Genomic DNA, 19,784 nt, shown 5'->3' on the forward strand with positions numbered 1-19,784 from the left:
AATATAGGGCTGAGCATGGGCGTACGGGGAGCTCCTGGCATATGATGGATTCACACTGGAATATAGGGATGAGCATGGGCGTACGGGGAGCCTCTGGCATATGATGGAGGCACACTGGAATATAGGGTCGAGCATGGGCATACGGGGACCTCCTGGCATATGATGGAGGCACACTGGAATATAGGGCTGAGCATGGGCGACGGGGTGCCCCTGGTATAGGATGGATGCACACTGGAATATAGGGCTGAGCATGGGCGTACGGGGAGCTCCTGGCATAGGATGGATGCACACTGGAATATAGGGCTGAGCATGGGCGACAGGGATCCCCTGGCATAGGATGGATGCACACTGGAATATAGGGCTGAGCATAGGCGTACGGGGAGCCCCTGGCATAGGATGGATGCACACTGGAATATAAGGCTGCGCATGGGCGTACAGGGTGCTCCTGGCATATGATGGATGCACACTGGAATATAGGGCTGAGCATGGGCGTAGGGGGAGCCCCTGGCATATGATGGAGGCACACTGGAATATAGGGATGAGCATGGGCGTACGGGGTGTCCCTGGCATATGATGGATGCACACTGGAATATAAGGCTGAGCATGGGCGTACGGGGAGCCCCTGGTATATGATGGATGCACACTGGAATATAGGGCTGAGCATGGGCGTACGGGGTGCCCCTGGCATATGATGGATGCACACTGGAATATAGGGCTGAGCATGGGCGTACGGGGTGCCCCTGGCATATGATGGATGCACACTGGAATATAGGGCTGAGCATGGGCGTACGGGGTGCCCCTGGCATATGATGGATGCACACTGGAATATAGGGCTGAGCATCGGCGTACGGGGTGCCCCTGGCATATGATGGATGCACACTGGAATATAGGGCTGAGCATGGGTGTACGGGGTGCCCCTGGAATATGATGGATGCACACTGGAATATAGGGCTGAGCATGGGCGTACGGGGTGCCCCTGGCACATGATGGATGCACACTGGAATATAGGGCTGAGTATGGGCGTACGGGGTGCCCATGGCATATGATGGATGCACACTGGAATATAGGCCTGAGCATGGGCGTACGGGGTGCCCCTGGCATAGGATGGATGCACACTGGAATATAGGGCTGAGCATCGCCGTACGGGGAGCCCCTGGTATATGATGGATGTACACTGGAATATAAGGCTGAGCATGGACGTACGGGAAGCCCCTGGCATATGATGGATGCACACTGGAATATAGGGCTGAGCATGGGCGTACGGGGAGCTCCTGGCATAGGATGGATGCACACTGGAATATAGGGCTGAGCATGGGCGTACGGGGTGCCCCTGGTATATGATGGATGCACACTGGAATATAGGGCTGAGCATGGGCGTACGGGGAGCCCCTGGTATATGATGCATGCACACTGGAATATAGGGTTGAGCATAGGCGTACGGGGAGCTCCTTCCATAGGATGGATGCACACTGGAATATAGGGCTGAGCATGGGCGTACGGGGTGCCCCTGGCATATGATGGATGCACACTGGAATATAGGGCTGAGCATGGGCGTACGGGGTTCCCCTGGCATATGATGGATGCACACTGGAATATAGGGCTGGGCATGGGCGTACGGGGAGCCCCTGGCATAGGATGGATGCACACTGGAATATAGGGCTGAGCATGGGCGTACGGGGAGCCCCTGGCATATGATGGATGCACACTGGAATATAGGGCTGAGCATGGGCGTATGGGGTGCCCCTGGCATATGATGGATGCACACTGGAATATAGGGCTGAGCATGGGCGTACGGGGAGCCCCTGGCATATGATGGATGCACACTGGAATATAGGGCTGAGCATGGGCGTACGGGGTGCCCCTGGCATATGATGGATGCACACTGGAATATAGGGCTGAGAATGGGCCTACGGGGAGCCCCTGGCATAGGATGGATGCACACTGGAATATAGGGCTGAGCATGGGCGTACGGGGTGCCCCTGGCATAGGATGGATGCACACTGGAATATAGGGCTGAGCATGGGCGTACGGGGAGACCTGGTATATGATGGATGCACACTGGAATATAGGGCTGAGCATGGGCGTACAGGGAGACCTGGTATATGATGGATGCACACTGGAATATAGGGCTGAGCATGAGTGTACGGAGAGCCCCTGGCATATGATGGATGCACACTGGAATATAGGGCTGAGCATGGGCGTACGGGGTGCCCCTGGCATAGGATGGATGCACACTGGAATATTAGGGCTGAGCATGGGTGCACAGGGAGCCCCTGGCATATGATGGATGCACACTGAAATATAGGGCTGAGCATGGGCGTACGGGAAGCCCCTGGAATATGATGGATGCACACTGGAATATAGGGCTGAGCATGGGTATACGGGGAGCCCCTGGCATATGATGGATGCACACTGGAATATAGGGATGAGCATGGGCGTATGGCGAGCCCCTGGCATATAATGGATGCACACTGGAATATAGGCCTGAGCATGGGCGTACGGGGAGCCCCTGGCATAGGATGGATGCACACTGGAATATAGGGTTCAGCATGGGCGTACGGGGAGCCCCTGGCATATGATGGATGCACACTGGAATATAGCGCTGAGCATGGGTATACGGGGAGCCCCTGGTATATGATGGGTGCACACTGGAATATAGCGCTGAGCATGGGCGTACGGGGAGCCTCTGGCATATAATGGATGCACAATGGAATATAGGGCTGAGCATGGGCATACGGGGTGCCCTTGGCATATGATGGATGCACACTGCAATATAGGGCTGAGCATGGGCGTACGGGGAGGCCCTGGCATAGGATGGATGCACACTGGAATATAGGGTTGAGCATGGGCGTAAGGAGTGCCCCTGGCATAGGATGGATGCACACTGGAATATAGGGCTGAGCATGGGCGTACGGGGAGCCTCTGCATATAATGGATGCACAATGGAATATAGGGCTGAGCATGGGCATACGGGGTGCCCCTGGCATATGCTGGATTCACACTGGAATATAGGGATGAGCATGGGCATACGGGGAGCCCCTGGTATATGATGGAGGCACACTGGACTATAGGGTTGAGCATGGGCGTACTGGGGCCTCTGGCATATGATGGAGGCACACTGGAATATAGGGCGGAGCATGGGCGTACAGGGTGCCCCTGGTATATGATGGGTGCACACTGGAATAGAGAGCTGAGCATGGGCGTACAGGGTGCCCCTGGTATATGATGGGTGCACACTGGAATATAGCGCTTAGCATGGGTGTACGGGGAGCCCCTGGCATATTTTGGATGCACACTGGAATATAAGGCTGAGCATGGGCGTACGGGGTGCCCCTGGCATAGGATGGATGCACACTGGAATATAAGGCTGAGCATGGGCATACGGGGTGCCCCTGGCATAGGATGGATGCACACTGGAATATAGGGCTGAGCATGGGCGTACGGGGTGCCGCTGGCATATGATGGATGCACACTGGAATATAGGGCTGAGCATGGGCGTACGGGGTGCCCCTGGCATATGATGGATTCACACTGGAATATAAGGCTGAGCATGGGTGTACGGGGAGCCCCTGGCATATGATGGAGAAACACTGGAATATAAGGCTGAGCATGGGCGTACGGGGTGCCCCTGGCATATGATGGATGCACACTGGAATATAAGGCTGAGTATGGGCGTACGGGAAGCCCCTGGCATATGATGGATGCACACTGGAATATAGGGCTGAGCATGGGCGTACGGGGAGCCTCTGGCATATGATGGATGCACACTGGAATATAGTGCTGAGCATGGGCGTACGGGGAGCCCCTGGCATAGGATGGATGCACACTGGAATATAGGCCTGAGCATGGGTGTACAGGGAGCCCCTGGCATAGGATGGATGCACACTGGAATATAGGGCTGAGCATGGGCGTACGGGGTGCCCCTGGCACATGATGGATGCACACTGGAATATAGGGCTGAGCATGGGCCTATGGGGTGCCCATGGCATATGATGGATTCACACTGGAATATAGGGCTGAGCATGGGCGTACGGGGATCCCCTGGCATGATGGATGCACACTGGAATATAGGGCTGAGCATGGGCGTACGGGGAGCCCCTGGCATATGATGGATGCACACTGGAATATAGGCCCGAGCATGGGCGTACGGGGTGCCCCTGGCATAGGATGGATGCGTACGGGGTGCCCCTGGCATATGATGGATGCGTACGGGGTGCCCCTGGCATATGATGGATAGACACTGGAATATAGGGCTGCGCATGGGCGTACAGGGTGCCCCTGGCATAGGATGGATGCGTACGGGGTGCCCCTGGCATATGATGGATGCACACTGGAATATAGGGCTGCGCATGGGCGTACGGGGTGCCCCTGGCATAGGATGGATGCACACTGGAATATAGGGCTGCGTACGGGGTGCCCCTGGCATATGATGGATGCACACTGGAATATAGGGCTGAGCATGGGCGTACGGGGAGCCCCTGGCATATGATGGATGCACACTGGAATATAGGGCTGCGCATGGGCGTACGGGGTGCCCCTGGCATAGGATGGATGCACACTGGAATATAGGGATGAGCATGGGCGTACGGGGTGCCCCTGGCATAGGATGGATGCACACTGGAATATAGGGCTGAGCATGGGCGTACGGGGTGCCCCTGGCATAGGATGGATTCACACTGGAATATAGAGCTGAGCATGGGCGTACGGGGTGCCCCTGGCATATGATGGATGCACACTGGAATATAGGGCTGCGTATGGGCGTACGGGGAGCCCCTGGCATATGATGGAGGCACACTGGAATATAGGGATGAGCATGGGCGTACGGGGTGTCCCTGGCATATGATGAATGCACACTGGAATATAGGTCTGAGCATGGGCGTACGGGGTGTCCCTGGCACATGATGGATGCCCACTGGAATATAGGGCTGAGCATGGGCGTACGGGGTGCCCCTGGCACATGATGGATGCACACTGGAATATAGGGCTGAGCATGGGCGTACGGGGTGCCCCTGGCACATGATGGATGCACACTGGAATATAGGGCTGAGGATGGGCGTATGGGGTGACCCTGGTATATGATGGATGCACACTGGAATATAGGGTTGAGCAAGGGGCGTACAGGGTGCCTCTGGTATATGATGGATGCACACTGGAATATTGGGCTGAGCATGGGCGTACGGGGTGCCCCTGGCATATGATGGATGCACACTTGAATATAAGGCTGAGTATGGGTGTACGGGGAGCCCCTAGCATATTTTGGATGCACACTGGAATATAGGGCTGAGCATGGGCGTACGAGGTGCCCCTGGCATATGATGGATTCACACTGGAATATAGGCCTGAGCATGGGCGTACGGGGTGCCCCTGGCATAGGATGGATGCACACTGGAATATAGGCCTGAGCATGGGCGTACGGGGTGCCCCTGGCATGATGGAAGCACACTGGAATATAGGGCTGAGCATGGGTGTACGGGGAGCCCCGGGAATATGATGGATGCACACTAGAACATAGGGATGAGCATGGGCAATATAGGGCTGAGCATGGGCGTACGGGGTGCCCCTGGCATATGATGGATGCACACTGGAATATAGGGCTGAGCATGGGCGTACGGGGTGCCCCTGGTATATGATGGATGCACACTGGAATATAGGGCTGAGCATGGACGTACGGGGAGACCCTGGCATATGATGGATGCACACTGGAATATAGGGCTGATCATGGGCGTACGGGAAGCCCCTGGCATATGATGGATGCACACTGGAATATAGGGCTGAGCATGGGCGTACGGGGTGCCCCTGGCATATGATGGAGGCACACTGGAATATAGGGATGAGCATGGGTGTACGGGGATCCCCTGGCATATGATGGATGCACACTGGAATATAGGGCTGCGCATGGGCGTACGGGGAGCCCCTGGCATATGATGGAGGCACACTGGAATATAGGGATGAGCATGGGCGTACGGGGGTGTCCCTGGCATATGATGGATGCACACTGGAATATAGGGCTGAGCATGGGCGTACAGGGTGTCCCTGGCACATGATGGATGCCCACTGGAATATAGGGCTGAGCATGGGCGTACGCGCTGAGCATAGGCGTACGGAGTGCCCCTGGCATATGATGGATGCACACTGGAATATAGGGCTGAGCATGGGCGTACGGGGTGCCCCTGGCACATGATGGATGCACACTGGAATATAGGCCTGAGCATGGGCGTACGGGGTGCCCCTGGCGTAGGATGGATTCACACTGGAATATAGGGCTGAGCATGGGCGTACGGGGAGCTCCTGGCATATGATGGATTCACACTGGAATATAGGGATGAGCATGGGCGTACGGGGAGCCTCTGGCATATGATGGAGGCACACTGGAATATAGGGTTGAGCATGGGCATACGGGGACCTCCTGGCATATGATGGAGGCACACTGGAATATAGGGCTGAGCATGGGCGACGGGGAGCCCCTGGTATAGGATGGATGCACACTGGAATATAGGGCTGAGCATGGGCGTACGGGGAGCCCCTGGCATATGATGGATGCACACTGGAATATAGGGCTGAGCATGGGCGTAAGGGGAGCCCCTGGCATATGATGGATGCACACTGGAATGTAAGGCTGAGTATGGGTGTACGGGGAGCCCCTGGTATATGATGGATGCACACTGGAATATAGGGTTTTGCATGGGCGTACAGGGTGCCCCTGGTATATGATGGATGCACACTGGAATATAGGGCTGAGCATGGGCGTACGGGGTGCCCTTGGTATATGATGGGTGCACACTGGAATATAGCGCTGAGCATGGGTGTACGGGGAGCCCCTGGCATATTTTGGATGCACACTGGAATATAGGGCTGAGCATGGGCGTACGGGGTGCCCCTGGCATATGATGGATTCACACTGGAATATAGGGCTGAGCATGGGCATATGAAGCAGCCCCTGGCATATGATGGATGCACACTGGAATATAGGGCCGAGCATGGGCGTACGGGGAGCCCCTGGAATATGATGGATGCACACTGGAATATAGGGCTGAGCATGGGTGTACGGGGAGCCCCTGGCATATGATGGATGCACACTGGATTATGGGGCTGAGAATGGGCGTACGGGGAGCCCCTGGCATATGATGGATGCACACTGGAATATAGGGCTGAGCATGGGTGTACGGGGTGCCCCTGGAATATGATGGATGCACACTGGAATATAGGGCCGAGCATGGGCGTACGTGCTGAGCATAGGCGTACGGAGTGCCCCTTGCATATGATGGATGCACACTGGAATATAGGGCTGAGCATGGGCGTACGGGGTGCCCCTGGCACATGATGGAGGCACACTGGAATATATGCCTGAGCATGGGCGTACGGGGTGCCCCTGGCATAGGATGGATTCACACTGGAATATAGGGCTGAGCATGGGCGTACGGGGAGCCTCTGGCATATGATGGATGCACACTGGAATATAGGCCTGAGCATGGGCGTACGGGGTGCTCCTGGCATAGGATGGATGCACACTGAAATATAGGCCTGAGCATGGGCGTACGGGGAGCCCCTGGCATAGGATTGATGCACACTGGAATATAGGGCTGAGCATGGGCGTACGGGGAGCCCCTGGCATAGGATGGATGCACACTGGAATATAGGGCTGAGTATGGGCGTACGGGGAGCCCCTGGCATATGATGGATGCACACTGGAATATAGGGCTGAGCATGGGCGTACGGGGAGCTCCTGGCATATGATGGATGCACACTGGAATATAGGGATGAGCATGGGCGTACGGGGAGCCCCTGGCCTATGATGGATGCACACTGGAATATAGGGTTCAGCATGGGCGTACGGGGAGCTCCTGGCATATGATGGATACACACTGGAATATAGGGCTGAGCATGGGTGTACGGGTAGCCCCTGGCATATGATGGATGCACACTGGAATATAGGGCTGAGCATGGGCGTACAGGGAGCCTCTGGCATATGATGGAGGCACACTGAAATATAGGGCTGAGCATCGGCGTACGGGGTGCCCCTGGCACAGGATGGATGCACACTGGAATATAGGGCTGAGCATCGGCGTACGGGGTGCCCCTGGCATAGGATGGATGCACACTGGAATATAGGGCTGAGCATGGGCGTACGGGGTGCCCCTGGAATATGTTGGATGCACACTGGAATATAGGGTTGAGCATGGGCGTACGGGGTGCCCCTGGCATATGATGGATGCACACTGGAATATAGGGCTGAGTATGGGCGTACGGGGAGCCCCTGGCATATTTTGAATGCACACTGGAATATAGGGCTGAGCATGGACGTACGGGGTGTCCCTGGCATATGATGGATGCACACTGGAATATAGGGCTGAGCATGGGCGTACGGTTTGCCCCTGGCATATGATGGATGCACACTGGAATATAAGGCTGAGCATGGGCGTACGGGGTGCCCCTGGCTTAGGATGGATGCAAACTGGAATATAGGGCTGAGCATGGGCGTACGGGGTGCCCCTGGCATATGATGGATGCACACTGGAATATAAGGCCAGAGTATGGGCGTACGGGGAGCCCCTGGCATATGATGGATGCACACTGGAATATGGGGCCGAGCATGGGCGTACGGGGCGCCGCTGGCATAGGATGGATGCACACTGGAATATAGGGCTGAGCATGGGCGTATGGGGAGCCACTGGCATAGGATGGATGCACACTGGAATATAGGGCTGAGCATGGGCGTACGGGGTGCCCCTGGCATAGGATGGATGCACACTGGAATATAGTGCTGAGCATGGGCGTACGGGGAGTCCCTGGCATATGATGGATGCACACTGGAATATAGGGCTGAGCATGGGCGTACGGGGTGCCCCTGGCATAGGATGGATGCACACTGGATGATAGGGCTGAGCAGGGGCGTACGGAGAGCCCCTGGTATATGATGGATTCACGCTGGAATATAGGGCTGAGCATTGGCGTACGGGGAGCCCCTGGCATATGATGGATGCACGCTGGAATATAGGGCTGTGCATGGGCGTACGGGGTGCCCCTGGCATATGATGGATGCACGCTGGACTATAGGGCTGAGCATGGGCGCACGGGGAGCCCCTGGCATATTTTGGATGCACACTGGAATATAGGGCTGAGCAAGGGCGTACGGGGTGCCCCTGGCACATGAGGGATGCACACTGGAATATAGGGCTGAGCATCGGCGTACGGGGTGCCCCTGGCACAGGATGGATGCACACTGGAATATAGGGCTGAGCATCAGCGTACGGGGTGCCCCTGGCATAGGATGGATGCACACTGGAATATAGGGCTGAGCATGGGCGTACGGGGTGCCCCTGGCATAGGATGGATGCACACTGGAATATAGGGCTGAGCATGGGCGTACGGGGAGCCCCTGGCATATGATGGAGGCACACTGGAATATAGGGCTGAGCATGGGCGTACGGGGAGCCCCTGGCATATGATGGATGCACGCTGGACTATAGGGCTGAGCATGGGTGTACGGAGAGCCCCTGGCATATGATGGATGCACGCTGGAATATAGGGCTGAGCATGGGGGTACGGGGAGCCCCTGGCATAGGATGGATGCACACTGGAATATAGGGCCGAGCATGGGCGTACGGGTGCCCCTGGCATATGATGGATGCCCACTGGAATATAGGGCTGAGCATGGGCGTACGGCGAGCACCTGGCATATGATGGATGTACATTGGAATATAGGGGCGTACGGGGTGCCCCTGGCAAAGGATGGATGCACACTGGAATATAGGGCTGAGCATCGGCGTACGGGGTGCCCCTGGTATATGATGGATGCACACTGGAATATAGGGCTGAGTATGGGCGTACGGGGAGCCCCTGGCATATTTTGAATGCACACTGGAATATAGGGCTGAGCATGGGCGTACGGGGTGTCCCTGGCATATGATGGATGCACACTGGAATATAGGGCTGAGCATGGGCGTACGGGGTGCCCCTGGCATATGATGGATGCACACTGGAATATAGGGCTGAGCATGGGCGTACGGGGTGCCCCTGGCATATGATGGATGCACACTGGAATATAAGGCTGAGCATGGGCGTACGGGGTGCCCCTGGCATATGATGGATGCACACTGGAATATAGGGCTGTGCATGGGCGTACGGGGAGCCACTGGCATATGATGGATGCACACTGGAATATAGGGCTGAGCATGGGCGTACGGGGAGCCCCTGGCATATGATGGATGCACACTGGAATATAGGGCTGTGCATGGGTGTACGGGGTGCCCCTGGCATAGGATGGATGCACACTGGATTATAGGGCTGAGCAGGGGCGTACGGAGAGCCCCTGGTATATGATGGATTCACGCTGGAATATAGGGCTGAGCATTGGCGTACGGGGAGCCCCTGGCATATGATGGATGCACACTGGAATATAGGGCTGTGCATGGGCGTACGGGGTGCCCCGGCATATGATGGATGCACGCTGGACTATAGGGCTGAGCATGGGTGTACGGAGAGCCCCTGGCATATGATGGATGCACGCTGGAATATAGGGCTGAGCATGGGGGTACGGGGAGCCCCTGGCATAGGATGGATGCACACTGGAATATAGGGCTGAGCATCGGCGTACGGGGTGCCCCTGGTATATGATGGATGCACACTGGAATATAGGGCTGAGCATGGGTGTACGGGGTGCCCCTGGCATATGATGGGTGCACACTGGAATATAGGGCTGAGCATGGGCGTACGGGGTGCCCCTGGCATATGATGGATGCACACTGGAATATAAGGCCGAGTATGGGCGTACGGGGAGCCCCTGGCATATGATGGATGCACACTGGAATATGGGGCAGAGCATGGGCGTACGGGGCGCCCCTGGCATATGATGGATGCACACTGGAATATAGGGCTGAGCATGGGCGTACGGGGCGCCCCTGGCATAGGATGGATGCACACTGGAATATAGGGCTGAGCATGGGCGTACGGGGCGCCCCTGGCATAGGATGGATGCACACTGGAATATAGGGCTGAGCATGGGCGTACGGGGCGCCCCTGGCATAGGATGGATGCACACTGGAATATAGGGCTGAGCATGGGCGTACGGGGCGCCCCTGGCATAGGATGGATGCACACTGGAATATAGGGCTGAGCATGGGCGTACGGGGCGCCCCTGGCATAGGATGGATGCACACTGGAATATAGGGCTGAGCATGGGCGTACGGGGAGCCCCTGGCATATGATGGATGCACACTGGAATGTAGGGCTGAGCATGGGCGTACGGGGTGCCCCTGGCATTGGATGGATGCACACTGGAATATAGGGCTGAGCATGGGCGTACGGAGAGCCCCTGGCATATGATGGATGCACGCTGGAATATAGGGCTGAGCATGGGGGTACGGAGAGCCCCTGGCATATGATGGATGCACGCTGGAATATAGGGCTGAGCATGGGGGTACGGAGAGACCCTGGCATAGGATGGATGCACACTGGAATATAGGCCTGAGCATGGGCGTACGGGGTGCCGCTGGCATAGGATGGATGCACACTGGAATATAGGGCTGAGCATGGGCGTACGGGGAGCCCCTGGCATAGGATGGATGCACACTGGAATATAGGGCTGAGCAAGGGCGTACGGGGAGCTCCTGGCATAGGATGGATGCACACTGGAATATAGGGCTGAGCATGGGCGTACGGGGAGCTCCTGGAATATGATGGATGCACACTGGAATATAGGGCTGAGCAAGGGCGTACGGGGTGCCCCTGGCATATGATGGATGCACACTGGAATATAGGGCTGAGCATGGGCGTACGGGGAGCTCCTGGCATATGATGGATGCACACTGGAATATAGGGCTGAGCAAGGGCGTACGGGGTGCCCCTGGCATATGATGGATGCACACTGGAATATAGGGCTGAGCATGGGCGTACGGGGAACCCCTGGCATAGGATGGATGCACACTGGAATATAGGGCTGAGCATGGGCGTACGGGGAGCCCCTGGAATATGATGGATGCACACTGGAATATGGGGCTGCGCATGGGCGTACGGGGTGCCCCTGGCATATGATGGATGCACACTGGAATATAGGGCTGAGCATGGGGGTACGGGGAGCCCCTGGCATAGGATGGATGCTACTGGAATATAGGGCTGAGCATGGGCGTACGGGGAGCCCCTGGCATAGGATGGATGCACACTGGAATATAGGGCTGAGCATGGGCGTATGAAGGAGCCCCTGGCATAGGATGGATGCACACTGGAATATAGGGATGAGCATGGGCGTATGAAGGAGCCCCTGGCATATGATGGATGCACACTGGAATATAGGGCTGAGCATGGGCGTACGGGGAGCCTCTAGCATATGATGGAGGCACACTGGAATATAGGGCTGAGCTTGGGCCTACGGTGTTCCCCTGGTATATGATGGATGCACGCTGGAATATAGGGCCGAGCATGGGCGTACGGGGAGCCCCTGGCACATGATGGATGCACACTGGAATATAGGGCTGAGCATGGGCGTACGGGGTGCCCCTGGCACATGATGGATGAACACTGGAATATAGGGCTGAGCATGGGCGTACGGGGTGCCCCTGGCACATGATGGATGCACATTGGAATATAGGGCTGAGCATGGGCGTACGGGGTGCCCCTGGCATAGGATGGCTGCACACTGGAATATAGGGCTGAGCATGGGCGTACGGGGTGCCCCTGGCATAGGATGGATGCACACTGGGATATAGGGCTGAGCATGGGCGTATGGGGTGCCCCTGGCATATGATGGATGCACACTGAAATATAGAGCTGAGCATGGGCGTACGGGGTGCCCCTGGCATAGGATGGATGCACCCTGGAATATAGGGCTGAGCATGGGCGTACGGGGTGCCCCTGGCATATGATGGATGCACACTGGAATATAGGGCTGAGCATGGGCGTACGGGGTGTCCCTGGCAATATGATGGAGGCACACTGGAATATAGGGCTAGCATGGGCGTACGGGGAGCCCCTGGCATATGATGGATGCACACTGGAATATAGGGCTGACCATGGGCATACGGGGTGCCCCTGGCAATAGGATGGAGGCACACTGGAATATAGGGCTAGCATGGGCGTACGGGGAGCCCCTGGCATATGATGGATGCACACTGGAATATAGGGCTGAGCATGGGCATACGGGGTGCCCCTGGCAATATGATGAGGCACACTGGAATATAGGGCTAGCATGGGCGTACGGGGAGCCCCTGGCATATGATGGATGCACACTGGAATATAGGGCTGTGCATGGGCGTACGGGGTGCCCCTGGCATATGATGGATGCACGCTGGACTATAGGGCTGAGCATGGGTGTACGGAAAACCCCTGGCATATGATGAATGCACGCTGGAATATAGGGCTGAGTATGGGGGTACGGGGAGCCCCTGGCATAGGATGGATGCACACTGGAATATAGGGCTGAGCATGGGCTGAGCGGATTCACACTGGAATATAGGGCTGAGCATGGGCGCACGGGGAGCCCCTGGCATAGGATGGATGCACACTGGAATATAGGGCTGAGCATGGGCGTACGGGAAGCCCCTGGAATATGATGGATGCACACTGGAATATAGGGCTGAGCATGGGCGTACGGGAAGCCCCTGGAATATGATGGATGCACACTGGAATATAGGGCTGAGCATGGGCGTACGGGGAGCCCCTGGCATAGGATGGATGCACACTGGAATATAGGGCTGAGCATGGGCGTACGGGGAGCCCCTGGCATAGGATGGATGCACACTGGAATATAGGGCTGAGCATGGGCGTACGGGGTGCCCCTGGCATATGATGGATGCACACTGGAATATAGGGCTGACCATGGGCGTACGGGGAGCCCCTGGCATAGGATGGATGCACACTGGAATATAGGGCTGTGCATGGGCGTACGGGGAGCCCCTGGCATAGGATGGATGCACACTGGAATATAGGGCTGAGCATGGGCGTACGGGGAGCCCCTGGCATAGGATGGATGCACACTGGAATATAGGGCCGAGCATGGGCGTACGGGGAGCCCCAGGCATAGGATGGATGCACACTGGAATACAGGGCCGAGCATGGGCGTACGGGGAGCCCCTGGCATAGGATGGATGCACACTGGAATACAGGGCCGAGCATGGGCGTACGGGGAGCCCCTGGCATAGGATGGATGCACACTGGAATACAGGGCCGAGCATGGGCGTACGGGGAGCCCCTGGCATAGGATGGATGCACACTGGAATACAGGGCCGAGCATGGGCGTACGGGGAGCCCCTGGCATAGGATGGATGCACACTGGAATATAGGGCCGAGCATGGGCGTACGGGGAGCCCCAGGCATAGGATGGATGCACACTGGAATACAGGGCCGAGCATGGGCGTACGGGGAGCCCCTGGCATAGGATGGATGCACACTGGAATACAGGGCCGAGCATGGGCGTACGGGGAGCCCCTGGCATAGGATGGATGCACACTGGAATACAGGGCCGAGCATGGGCGTACGGGGAGCCCCTGGCATAGGATGGATGCACACTGGAATATAGGGCTGAGCATGGGCTGCCCAAAAAGAATGAAAGCTTAACAAAAAAAGTGGGATGTCATGACTGCTTGCACCGGATTGATGGCACTATTCCACTTTGCTCATCTTTTCAGCTTTCCTTTACATCGGCCGCTCAGTGGAGGCAGCACTGGCAGTCCAGGGCCAGGCTTCCTTTCCCTGGCCAGGCTTACACCAACCCTTGATGCTCATTCCAAGCATGGCACGGGTTGGACCTCGAACCCGACACCCACCTTACTGACCTTCTAACATGCTTGCTTTCTGCATGCAAGGGTTTCAGGATGTTTGGGTGGCTGCCATTAGAGTCTTTATCGCACTCCATTATAGACAGACATTCAGTGGCTCCAGTTCTTGGAGTTTAAAACATGCACGCATTTTAAAGTTTTTAAAAACACTATTTGAAGAACATATCCTCCCCTGGTTTTGTGTGTGTGTGTTGATTTTATGGCAGGCGTGTGCCAGGCGTCCTATTCCACCTAATGGAATGAAATGCATTGCATTCCTCTGTAAAGTGCAAACTGCGCATTTTGACATGGGGGTGGGGTGTGTGGGCGGAGCTGTGAGCAAAGGGGCGGAGTCTTGCGTGGTTGTGAGCGTGGCATACATGTCAGGGTTTTTGATTCTCAAATGTAGGCAGGTTTGGGTTGGCGACTGGACACATTGCCAGATCTGGGAAAGGGAGGCAAGCTAAGCCTTATGTAGGGGGGGGAGGATCTCTTCCTGGGGTGCTCCCCCGTCTCCAGCCATGCTGCCAGAGAGTGGTGCAGGGGCATGGGCGTCATTTTAAGGGGGGGGGGGTGGTGTTTGTCCTCCCAACTTCAACGGAACACCGTGTTATCCCCAGTCATTTGGCTGGGACCCCTTTTCTTCAGATGTCATGTCCCCACACATGTTCAGCACAGTTACTCCACTGGGCAGGGGACACTACCGACCCCAGAGAGCCACTCCCAGAGCCTTATCAGGTAAGAAGCCAGAGGTCACAGCGCCACCTACTGGTCCTCACTGGCGCTTCCGCTGCAGTTCAGAGCAGAAGAGCAATGCATCCTGGGTACGTGTATTCCAAGGAGTGCTTGCACTGGTGCTCCATCCATAGGCGACCAGAGTCCTGGCCCGTGCCATGCAAGAGGGGAGGAGCCAAACTGCATCCTAAGAAGTAGCTCGAGACCAGTGAAGAGTTTAAGAATAGCCATTGACCCTCTGGTTGTTGCAGGCCCTCCTTCATGTAAGCCTGCGAGTGCATTGCCTTGCTCTTCTCCTAGCTGAAGTGATCTCTATAAGCACCTCGCAATATGCAGGTGCCACAGAGCCCCGGGGTACAGCCCCGGTCGTGGGTGCACGGATGTGCGAGAATGCCAACTCTCAGCTCGCGTCCGGTGCGGAGATCAGGTCTAACCTTCGCTATCTCTCGATATATGAGAGAGAGGAAGGAGAGAGAGGAGAGGAGAGAAGTTCACAGCTTAGAGTTCATAACTAGTGGAAGGTGTTAAATGCCAGGTCAAAGTACACCTTAGTGTTGTTCAAATGTCACAGGGCGCCAGTTCAGGGGTGACCCATGTTGCTCAACTACAGGCAATTGAGAATAAAAGTGCCAACCTGCCTTGGGGAGTTTTCACATACGCCACGGTTCTCTTAAAATGGCAATGTTCGGCACTATGTGCCATGCCCGTGAAGCACAGCCTTGCCAGTTTCAAACACTTCCACTTATACACAGTCACCAGAATGCTACTTCCAACAGTGCCATGACAGCCTTTCTCAAAATGTGCCGCTACGTGGCATGTTCAGATGCAAGTGTATCCCCCAGATCCAGCAATAATGCCAACATATGCCTGCCTGGTCACCATATGCAATGGGCAGCCTGGCAAAGGTTGCCATAATATCCAAGTGCACCCGCAAAGGCCCCAAAAATACCATCAAATGTATTTATTTATTATTAGATTTGTACAGCGCACCGAACCCTCAGGCCTCTGGGCGCTACAGCTTAGGAATATGGTTACAGGTTATGCAGATGGTGAATGACGCCTGTCGTAGTTACAGGTGATGCAAGACAGAGGTGATACAGGCTAGAGGCTTTGCATAGCGAGTTGTGATAATTTAAAATATGGTTACATAGCTTGATGTGGCTTAGACGATAGGTGCAGGTATAGGTCATGGCAGGTTGGTTGTAACTGCTGGGGAGAGTGAAGCTTGGTGTCTTGAGTAAAGAGCCATGTTTTTAGTTTTTTGCGGAATGAGAGTAGGGCAGAAACCAGTTTGATATCCAATGGCAAGGGGTTCCAGAAGTTAGCTGCCAAAACGGGAAAGCGTGAGCCACCGGCTCTTTGTCTTTTGTATCTGGGCTTAGCTAGTTGCCCGAGGTAGGCAGCGAGGGCGGGTCTGGAAGACTGTTAAAAAAAAATCAAATTGGAGAGGTAACGGGGGGCAGTGTTGGCTCGGCGTTTATGTGCGAGTGTAAGTACTTTAAATTTGATCTGGTCCTTCACTGCAAGCCTGTGAATGTTTCTTCTAATGGCAGAGATGTGCTCTGATTGGGGGATATTTAGATGTTGGATCGAGTCAACCCCACAAGTCTAAACTCAAATGACCAATGAAAGGAACCCCCCCCCCCCCAAACCCCTTTTCTGGTCATCCTGCCCGTCCCCCCCACCACCCATGCAAAAGGTCCCATGCCTGGCATTCTTCCCAGAACCCCCACCCACTCCCAGCACAATCCAAATAAACTCCATTCCCCCACCCCTCTTCCTGGAGTTCAGGTCCGGCTAAAAGATGATGCACTCGCTCCTGGTGTTCCTGTCCCCTGGCAAATTGTTCCAGCCGCAACAAAGAAGTACAGCCAGCAGGGTAAGGGTTTCCAGGCAGGTTCGTCTTGGGGTCAGATGGTCCCACCAACCCAAGGGAGTAAGTCGTCCGTTACGGGCTTCTCTAGTCTATACGAAACTTTGAGCTCCAGCACTTCAGCAGGGCTTCACCGGGCAAACCAACGACCCAGGAGGTGCAGCAGGCGTCTCTTCCAATTTCTTTCTTCAGTTCCTTTGTCCAGTGGTCGACTACCTGCTCTCCAAGAGAACTAAACTTTTATGCAGGTTTCTCGCATTCATTCCAGCCTAGCTGTCACTCACACAGCAGGGTGGTTGTCCTCCAAGGACAGCCAGCCAATCACCTTTGGGAGCATTCCTGTAACCAAGGTGACTAAGTACAGGGAGTTTCGTGAACCTCCCTCGCTTCCTGCCCACCAGACACGCTGGAGCCAGAGGACAGTTTCAGCACTGAAGCCCACCAAAGACAAAACGAACAATGGGACCAAACTTGGTTTGGTGCACAGAGTAAAACCCAAGAAAGACCTCACAAGCAAACCACTGCCACCAGCCATTAATTGTAGTGAGGGTACCACATAAAAATGTTATATGAGAAAGTAGACAAAGGGGATACCAAGTAACCCCCTCCTCCCCCCCAGCACTCCACATAAGATAGGGTGTGCTGGCTCTACAAAGAGAAACAGGTAAGTAAAGTCAATTTCACTTCACTGCTTTTGGAAACAGTAGTTTATCCAAGAGAAGTTATTTAAACCTTAAGAGAAATCCAAAGGACTTTCCTGTGACACTGCACTGAAGGTGCTGTGGGTCACAACGCAAAAGGTGAGGCCTATGGAGTTTGTCAGACTCCATAACCAAAAGAAACGGAGCCCAAATCAGAAAAAATACATGAGTGAGAAAAAAGGTCCCACTCTCTCCAGGATAAAAATTAAAAGTCCTAAAGTCAAGCAAAAGAGCTGTGGGTCTCCAAGGTAGAGGGGAATTAACAGACTGAGAATTCACCCTAACCGTGTTTGTTCAGAATAATGTATTTGAACAAACGCAGTAAAACGTTAAATCTGCTACAATCAAGAAAGACTTCCATCGCCTCTGTGCATATTGCACTTTAATATATACGATTTGATAGTTGGTCACCAGACCATGGGGGGCATGGGGGTGTTAGAACAGTGGGGGCAGAGCCTCCAAGTTTGCCACGCCTATTTTCTAAAGTGCCCCGCCCACCACCACTTAGCCCCCCACCCCGAAATGTAGGTTTCGTTGCGCCCCTGTGTGACATGCAAGGTAGCGGAGCCGCTGCACCGTGAAACGCTGAGTGGCGGCTTGGCGACCGGACAGCACACGCTCCTTGCACTTCCATTCATTTGTTATTTTATTCCTAAATTCTTAAAATGTATGAATACCAGTAATATACCAGTAACATTCCTACCATCAAAGATGGCAAGCTTTCATGTACATTGCTCAGGGCAAGCGCCTAGAAGTGCGCCTATGGCTCGCTAACTCGACGGGAAAAGGCAAGTAATAGTCAAGCTCACCTGTGCCATCATTTCCCAGATCCGAGCCTTGATTGTTTCGGTGCTTAAAGGCGGCCTGGGCCTGGGCCTGGACAGAAGGGCCCATCTGGACTTCTTTAGCTGCTTCATACCACACCCCTGCAACAATAAGAGAACATGCATGTATTTCATCATAGGAGACATTCATGTTAGCAGCTGGACACATCTGCAGCTTGGGAGGCCAGCGAGGACCTCCACTGCTTCTGATTAAAACACTTGGAGAAGCGCCATCCTGGAGCTGCTGGGGGGTCTGCACAGTGTGTGCTTATAGAGCTGACCGGGTGGCTTCTAGCCGCTAGCACAGTAGTGAAGAGGCCTGTGTACCATATACAGAGGCCGCCTGCACTAGAAGACCACAGGAGACACTCCCTCCCGTGCCGTCAGTGCTACTACGACTTTAAGATGGCACTTCGGTCCTACCGTATTTTGGAAGAAGAGACAGCACGCAGGTTATTGCTGTTTAGGAGCCGTGTGTCATATATTTATGAAGCTCTTTAATAACCTTACATTAAGTATTGTGTAATAGCATTACTTATGCAAAGCAAATGGATTACATTGTGCCTTGTAACTCCACAGGAAATAGCAAGGCAGGAAGGGGTTCGAAGGTGTTGAATGGACGATGCCCCTTCAAGCTGCCCGGGCCATTTTTACGAATACACCGGTAAGCCCGTGTACCTTATGCAAAAAGAATGCTGCAGACGCTTCAAACCCCTGCGCTGCTTCCACCAGCCTCAGCCATGCACGAGAGAAAGGGTGAATACAACCAAACACAGGTAAGCACACAGCTCCTTCTAAGACCATCCTCCTGGTCTGCAAGCTGCCAGGATGGGCAGGTCCAGCTTCCAGCCCAGCCAGTGATGAGCAGGTGCTCGCTTCCTGCACAGGATGAGGGGATGTTCCA

The 19,784-nt window shown here is 55.1% G+C and overlaps 1 protein-coding gene across 1 annotated transcript in view; it reads right to left on the reverse strand.

Moving 5' to 3' along the window:
• The window catches only part of LOC138516999 (nucleophosmin-like), a 419,222-nt gene that overhangs the window by 73,920 nt on the left and 325,518 nt on the right, over positions 1-19,784 (reverse strand). Inside the window, exon 11 of the mRNA XM_069632499.1 lies at positions 18,866-18,982. Within this exon, the coding sequence (XP_069488600.1) occupies positions 18,866-18,982 (117 nt within the window). The remainder of the gene's footprint in view (positions 1-18,865; positions 18,983-19,784) is intronic.

This window comes from Ambystoma mexicanum, chromosome 6q, assembly GCF_040938575.1.
Source record: "Ambystoma mexicanum isolate Mex_15411 chromosome 6q, UKY_AmexF1_1, whole genome shotgun sequence".
In the NCBI taxonomy this organism is placed as follows: Eukaryota; Metazoa; Chordata; class Amphibia; order Caudata; family Ambystomatidae; genus Ambystoma; species Ambystoma mexicanum.